At 49.9% G+C, this 7,500-nt stretch overlaps 2 protein-coding genes across 3 annotated transcripts in view; one reads left to right on the top strand and one right to left on the bottom strand.

Annotated features, from left to right (window-relative positions):
• Positions 1 to 869, bottom strand: part of LOC131706744 (uncharacterized) — a 2,107-nt gene extending 1,238 nt beyond the window's left edge. The window contains exons 1-2 of the mRNA XM_059008429.1: positions 854 to 869; positions 1 to 285 (exon numbers count right to left, since the gene is read on the bottom strand). The exon at positions 1 to 285 is cut by the window's left edge and continues 1,238 nt beyond it. Coding sequence (XP_058864412.1) covers positions 1 to 285; positions 854 to 869 — 301 coding nt within the window. The remainder of the gene's footprint in view (positions 286 to 853) is intronic.
• Positions 870 to 1,141: 272 nt separating this feature from the next.
• LOC131696543 (AP-3 complex subunit mu-2) overlaps positions 1,142 to 7,500 on the top strand; it is a 9,397-nt gene continuing 3,038 nt past the window's right edge. Inside the window, exons 1-6 of one of the 2 annotated variants that reach the window (XM_059008575.1) lie at positions 1,142 to 1,290; positions 2,471 to 2,834; positions 3,776 to 3,947; positions 5,054 to 5,191; positions 5,792 to 5,877; positions 6,526 to 6,659. In XM_059008575.1, the coding sequence (XP_058864558.1) occupies positions 2,562 to 2,834; positions 3,776 to 3,947; positions 5,054 to 5,191; positions 5,792 to 5,877; positions 6,526 to 6,659 (803 nt within the window). In that variant the 5' untranslated portion in view covers positions 1,142 to 1,290; positions 2,471 to 2,561. Of the gene's footprint in view, positions 1,291 to 1,386; positions 1,564 to 2,470; positions 2,835 to 3,775; positions 3,948 to 5,053; positions 5,192 to 5,791; positions 5,878 to 6,525; positions 6,660 to 7,500 lie in introns of those variants that run through there. The other variant, XM_059008576.1, reaches the window with a different exon arrangement.

Below are 7,500 nucleotides of genomic sequence, written 5' to 3'. Positions count from 1 at the left end.
GTCGCACTGTCGTGGGGTCGAATTGTCGGGGGTCGCACTGTCGTGGGGTCGAATTGTCGGGGGTCGCACTGTCGTGGGGTCGAATTGTCGGGGGTCGCACTGTCGTGGGGTCGAATTGTCGGGGGTCGCACTGTCGTGGGGTTGAATTGTCGGGGGTCGCACTGTCGTGGGGTTGAATTGTCGGGGGTCGCACTGTCGTGGGGTCGAATTGTTGGGGGTCGCACTGTCGTGGGGTCGAATTGTCGGGGGTCGCACTGTCGTGGGGTCGAATTGTCGGGGGTCGCACTGTCGTGGGGTTGAATTGTCGGGGGTCGCACTGTCGTGCACCGCTCTCTAGACTGTACAATGCTTGCCTATAAGCTTTCCCATGCTTTATTACACGTTTCTCATGCTTTTACTGCGGGGAACTTTTATTAAAGGGGGTCCCTATACAGGAAGATTTAATAAAACTGTATTTGTAGATTCATTCTAGTGTCAATTTCCGTATTATTAAAGCTACATCATTTCTTTTTAAAGTATTTTACACTGATATTAAACAGCTATTATATTTTCAGTGTATTGCAGCTCATTCGCTGACAGTAGACGCGATTAGACACGCTGCTGCATTCTGCAAACACGTATCAGCTCCAGCCTGCCACCTTGTGGATATTAAAGGAGATGCACAAGCAGCCACGAGTACGGTCTGACAGATGCGCTTTCAGAGAATGCGTGTTTTTTTTTTTTTTTTTTCCTTTATATTGAATGTGGTTCAATAATATCACAGGCTATTAAACCGCATTGGACATTGACAACGATGATGTCATATTCCATAGTGCTGATGAAAGAGATGTCTCTGCCGTGGTAATCAAAGTACCATAGCCATAATACATCTCTAGAGAGGATACTGTTTATTAGAAAAAAAGATCTCTTATTCGGGTTTGAGATGACTTAAGCATATTTAATTTTCAAATAAAATATTTTTTATCATTTATTTGCCAACCTAAATTAATAAAAGACGTCACAGAAGAATATCGAGACGTCATCGGAGGCGGGCTCAACCGAGAAAGCTTTGAGAGTGACAGGAGCGCTACGGGCGATTGTCCAATGATCTACGAGAGAACGCCAGCCGTTTTTAACCAATGGACGCTGAGCAGAAGGCGGCTCGCTGTCCAATCCGAGCCCTCCGAATTGATGCAGCTGACAGTCGGAAGGGATGAATCAAGAAAGCATCGAAATAGGAAGCAGTCTGAACAAATGAACAACACCACGACTGAACGAGACTCCCATTAAACCAGCTCCAGAGACAAGGAGGTAAGCGTCAGCAAGCGACGTGCGTTTATTACAATGGTATTTGCGCATTGCATTTGGAAAATGTAGCGCGTATCACCTGATCACTACGGAAAGAAAGAAAGGATTTAGTTTTTTTTCATTTTGCCCGACTCAATTATGTCACAAGACTGACGTTCTGTGCTCGCTTCGACTCGCCGAGCAGCAGGCCATCTGCAAATACTATGAGAAGTCAGGAGGATTCAATTGCATTAGCACTCGCATTTCCATTCTGTCACCCGATCCCGCTTTGCAGAGGTAACGCGTAACTGCCTGTATTATTAATATCAGTTATTACAAAACAACGTAGGTTTGGCAATCCTGTAGCGTCAGCATTGGAGTTCAGGGTTGCAATGTTCGGGGGGAATGCACACTAGACTGTGTGTGTGTGTGTGTGTGTGTGTGTGTGTGTGTGTGTGTGTGTGTGTGTGTGTGTGTGTGTGTGTGTGTGTGTGTGTGTGTGTGTGTGTGTGTGTGTGTGTGTGTGTGTGTGTGTGTGTGTGTGTGTGTGTGTGTGTGTGTGTGTGTGTGTGGGGTCTGTCTAATTTAAAAAGCGTGAATCATATTGTAGTGTATTTATGTAGGGATAATTACGATGTGTGTTATTATCGTTATTGCTAGCAGTCCTAGTCCTGGTGCTGCACACGATCGCAATGTAACGGGCAGCAGTGTGGAGTAGTGGTTCGGGCTCTGGACTCTTGACCGGAGGGTCGTGGGTTCAATCCCAGGTGGGGGACACTGCTGCTGTACCCTTGAGCAAGGTACTTTACCTAGATTGCTCCAGTAAAAACCCAACTGTATTAATGGGTAATTGTATGTAAAAATAATGTGATATCTGTATAATGTGAAATAATTTATAATGTGATATCTTGTAACAATTGTAAGTCGCCTTGGATAAGGGCGTCTGCTAAGAAATTAATAATAATAATAATAATAATAATAATAACCGGCGCCACGCATTCATACCCCTTCCCCGGCGTGCAGTGTGGAGGCTGCCTGACCAGAGCTCCTGTTTTTGACGGCTGGAGTGCAGAGTGGAAACCTGACACGCTGCGGAGCCGCACCTGCTGTTGCAGAGAAACCCGAGAGTGAATAAATATTCCATCAGACTCTGTCGTATTCAGGCTGTTCAGTTTTTAAAATACCTGATTCCTGTTTCCATTAGTTCCAGCTGCAGCCTCAGCCCTGTCTGTCCGAGCGACCCTGCCTGAGATCCACCCAGACGCACACACAGACAGACAGACTCCCGGCTCGCGATGATTCACAGCCTGTTCCTGGTGAACTCGTCGGGGGATATCTTCCTGGAGAAGCACTGGAAGAGCGTGGTGAGCCGCTCCGTGTGCGATTACTTCTTCGAGGCGCAGGAGCGCGCGTCCGAGCCCGAGAACGTGGCCCCGGTCATCCCCACGCCGCACCACTACCTCATCAGCGTGTACCGCCACAAGATCTTCTTCGTGGCCGTGATCCAGAGCGAGGTGCCGCCCCTCTTCGTCATCGAGTTCCTGCACAGGGTCGTGGACACCTTCCAGGTGAGAGTCAGCGCCGCCCCTGGCGACCGCGGAGAAGGGTTCAAACTGCGGGTAATCAGAGCTGTCTGCAGTTTGAACACCCCTTCATAGCAAAACCATTTCAGCTCCTAAGAGGATCTAGTCCTCTCTCTCTCTCTCTCTCTCTCTCTCTCTCTCTCTCTCTCTCTCTCTCTCTCTCCAGAACGCATGCTGCATGAATGCATCCTGTGATATCAGCCCTTGAAAGAATGCTTCATGTCTGAACATAATTTAAAAAAGTCTGTTTCTTTCATTTGCTCTCAGTCCGGTAGCTTCAGGGCCCCCTTTGATCTCTCCCTGACAGCATGTGGCTGCACTCTCCCTGTCTGTCTGTCTATCACTGGTCTCATGACTGTTTTTAATGTAATGGTTTAATTGAGAGAGAGAGAGAGAGAGAGAAGCGAAAAGCACTTTGAGATCCTTGTGATGAAAGCTGCTTTAGAAATGTGAGATTGTATTGCAAATCCTAACACATTCAGGATGCAAATACCAGCTTATACTGAAGAGAGCTCCCCTGGTGCAGCTCTGGGCTTGACTGGTGTGCTAAAGGAGGGGCTTCCAGATTCAGAGATTGCAGAGGCTTGTTCATGTAAAGCAAGTGAAATCACAGCAGGCTGCTCATTTAATGGCACAAAGGTTGCTGTGTATTACTAGAGCGCTCTGCAGTGTGGAGAGTGGAGTTCTCTTTCCTATACTGCTAGAGCGCTCTGCAGTGTTGAGAGGGGAGCTCTCTTTCCTATACTGCGAGAGCGATCTGCTGTGTTGAGAGTTGAGTTCTCTTTCCTATACTGCTAGAGCGCTCTGCAGTGTTGAGAGGGGAGCTCTCTTTCCTATACTGCGAGAGCGATCTGCTGTGTTGAGAGTTGAGCTCTCTTTCCTATACTGCTAGAGCAGTACTGGTCTCTCTCGTCTCCTCTCTGCAGGATTATTTTGGCGTGTGCTCCGAGGCTGCTGTCAAGGACAATGTGGTGGTCGTGTACGAGCTGCTGGAGGAGATGCTGGATAACGGGTTCCCTCTCGCCACTGAGTCCAACATCCTGAAGGAGCTGATCAAACCCCCGACCATCCTGAGGACTGTGGTCAACACCATCACCGGTGAGGGAGGGGCAGGGGGAGGAGCAAGGGGAGGGACAGACATGTGTGTTGGGTTATAAACAAGTGTTTAATAGGAAATTGAAGACATACCTGCACATAAGTTAATCAGCTGTACATTTGAATGCAGGTTGTGTTGTGTAATTGGGCTGGGCTGGGTTGGGTTGTATTGGGCTGGGTTGGGTTGAGTTGAGTTGTATTAGGCTGGGTTGGGTTGTATTGGGCTGGGCTGGGTTGGGTTGGGTTGAGCTGGGTTGGGTTGAGTTGGGTTGTATTGGGCTGGGTTGAGTTGGGTTGTATTGGGCTGGGCTGGGTTGGGTTGGGTTGTATTGGGCTGGGTTGGGTTGAGTTGGGTTGTATTGGGTGGGGTTGAGTTGGGTTGTATTGGGCTGGGTTGGGTTGGATTGGGTTGAGTTGTATTGGGCTGGGTTGGGCTGAGTTGTATTGGGGTGGGCTGAGTTGTATTGGGTTGGGTTGGGTTTTGTTGGGTTGAGTTGTATTGGGTTGGGTTGTATTGGGCTTGGCTGGGTTGGTTTGGGTTGTATTGGGCTGGGCTAGGCTGGGTTGGGTTGGGTTGAGCTGGGCTGGGTTGGGTTGAGTTGGGTTGTATTGGGCTGGGTTGAGTTGGGTTGTATTGGGCTGGGCTGGGTTGGGTTGGGTTGTATTGGGCTGGGTTGGGTTGAGTTGGGTTGTATTGGGTGGGGTTGAGTTGGGTTGTATTGGGCTGGGTTGGGTTGGATTGGGTTGAGTTGTATTGGGCTGGGTTGGGCTGAGTTGTATTGGGGTGGGCTGAGTTGTATTGGGTTGGGTTGGGTTTTGTTGGGTTGAGTTGTATTGGGTTGGGTTGTATTGGGCTTGGCTGGGTTGGTTTGGGTTGTATTGGGCTGGGCTAGGCTGGGTTGGGTTGGGTTGGGCTGTATTGGGCTGGGCTGGTTCAGGTTCTTCTTGACCCAGGTGTTTCCAGGCCCCTCTGTTCCTGGCAGCACCACTGTAGGTGACCACAGGCCAGCTCTCTGTGGTTGATATCCTCAAGTCCGCACTGTGGGATGGGTTGGGTTGGGTTGGGTGCAGGTTCTTGTTTATTCTGTGTCTCCCTCCTCTCTCTCCAGGCAGCACCAATGTGGGTGAGCAGCTCCCCACAGGCCAGCTCTCCGTGGTGCCGTGGCGACGCACGGGGGTGAAGTACACCAACAACGAGGCGTACTTCGACGTGGTCGAGGAGATCGACGCCATCATCGACAAGTCAGGTACCTCCCCCTACCCCCCCACACTCCCGCTATGGGGCAGTCCAAGCCAGCACAGGCCAGGCTGCTGGGAGCCTTGATTGAGACTGATCCATGCGGGGGGGGGGGGGGGGAATCGCTCAAACTGCTGCACAGTGGAACACGTCAACAATATCTGCCCGCTAGCCTAGTTATGAGACACTTAAGTTACTTAAAGATCATTTTAATGTTAATAATCTGAACGCAAGCTGTAGTTATTTGTCATTTGATTAATTGTTTGTAACTTTATTTTTGCGGTTCACAAAATCAGAATAAGTTATCATAATAATATAGTTAAAGAGAAAATTAACAGATGGATGATGCCAGTTCTAAAATTGCTCCAAAAAATGACAAAGTATCCCGTCCTGAAAGGATGACAGTGGCCCTGAATGGAGTGCCTCGCGTTACAGCTGCGTGCAATTGATACATTTATACAAGTCTGCTTTGAAGGGTAGATCGTTGATCTGGTCTAAGCTGTCGGCTGTTTGAAGGGTAGATCGTTGATCTGGTCTAAGCTGTCGGCTGTTTCCTTGAACATGCTTTTATAAAAGATTCAGCCTCTTTTCCATTTCCTACCCCCCGCAGGCTCGACTGTGACGGCTGAGATCCAAGGTGTGGTGGACGCCTCTGTGAAGCTCACTGGCATGCCAGACCTCACCCTCTCCTTCGTGGTAAGCCCGGTGGGACTTGCAGCAACTGCTGCTGCAGAGTCACTTCCAATAGGACCTTGTTTGTTTTCCGTCTCATCCGAAGGACGGAGCACAAGGAGGTTCAGTGACTTGCTCAGGGTCACACACAGGGAGTCAGTGGCTGGGATTTGAACCTCATGGTATCAGAACCCCTTTCTTTAACCACTGGAGCACCGAGCCTGCATCTGCCTGCCCGAGTTTCAGAAAGTATTAAAAAGTAAATGGCAGGCTGCTGTTAAAGTTAAAGGAATGACATTCCCTGGATTAGTCCACTGGGTTCAATCGGACAGCAAAGCAGGGGTGGGAATAAGACTCCCGTTACATAGCAGTTTGATCCAGTCCTGGTTTCATTAGGAGTTTATTAACCAGACACACCTGAGCTTGTTAGGTAGACACACCGGGGCTGATCAAGCTGCTAGTAAAACCTGGAATGGGTGACACTGCTGTGCAATAGGAGTCTGATTCCCATCCCTGCACACTATCAACCCCCCTCCCCTAGACCCGACACCAGCTGTTTCAAGCCCCCCCAGACACTGCAGCTGTTTCAAGCCCCCCCAGACACTGCAGCTGTTTCAAGCCCCCCCCGACACTGCAGCTGTTTCATGCCCCCCCTCCTCTTGTCTGTTTCAGAACCCCCGCTTGCTGGATGATGTCAGTTTCCACCCCTGCGTTCGCTTCAAGCGCTGGGAGGCGGAACGCATCCTCTCCTTCATCCCTCCCGACGGGAACTTCCGGCTCCTGTCCTACCATGTCAGCTCCCAGAAGTGAGTCTTCCAGACATTCTCTGGGAATTTTTTAACCCAGGGCTGTCAAACTCCAGTCCTCAAGGGCCGCAATTAAGATCTCAATTAGCTTAATTGATGTAATTATTTGTTCAATTGGACATGTTTAATTTTTTCAAGGTCTACAGTTTGTTGATTTAATAAATGCACTTGATTCAAGGTCCACAGTTATCTCAGTACAGCAGAAGCACGTTGCATCTTCTACTGTTAGCTCTTGAAAGAATGCATAATGAACAATGCAGTTGAACAAAGTGTTTTAAACTTTTATTTTTCCTTTGCCTGCACATTTACTTGTTTAACACTCTCTCCTCTCACCTCCTCTTCTCTCTCCTGCCCCCCTTTCCCCTCTCCACCTCTCTCCCCCTCTCCTCCTCTCTCCTTTCACCTCTCCCCTTCTCTCTCCTCACCTCCCCTTCTCTCTCCCTCTCTCCTGTCCCCCTCTCACTCCCCCTCTCTCCTCTCCTCTCCCCTTCTCTCTCTCCCCCTCCTCTCACCTTTCCCCCTCTCATTCCTCCTCTTCCTCCTCTCCCTCCCCTCTCCTCTCACCTCTTCCCCTCTCTTTTTCTCCACTCTCTCTCCACCTCTCTCCCCCTCTCCTCCTCTCCCCTTCTCTCTCCCCCTCTCCTCACCTCCCCTTCTCTCCCTCTCTCCTGTCCCCCTCTCACTCCCCCTCTCTCCTCACCTCTCCCCTTCTCTCTCTCTCCCTCTCCTCACACCTTTCCCCCTCTCATTCCTCCTCTCTTCCTCCTCTCCCTCCCCTCTCCTCTCACCTCTTCCCCTCTCACTCCCCCTCTCTTTTTCTCCACTCTCTCTCCCCATCTCT

This window comes from Acipenser ruthenus, chromosome 37 (genome assembly GCF_902713425.1).
Source record: "Acipenser ruthenus chromosome 37, fAciRut3.2 maternal haplotype, whole genome shotgun sequence".
Classification (NCBI taxonomy): Eukaryota; Metazoa; Chordata; class Actinopteri; order Acipenseriformes; family Acipenseridae; genus Acipenser; species Acipenser ruthenus.
Note: the sequence above shows the minus strand (reverse complement) of the source record. Positions and strands in the feature narration are given on the sequence as shown.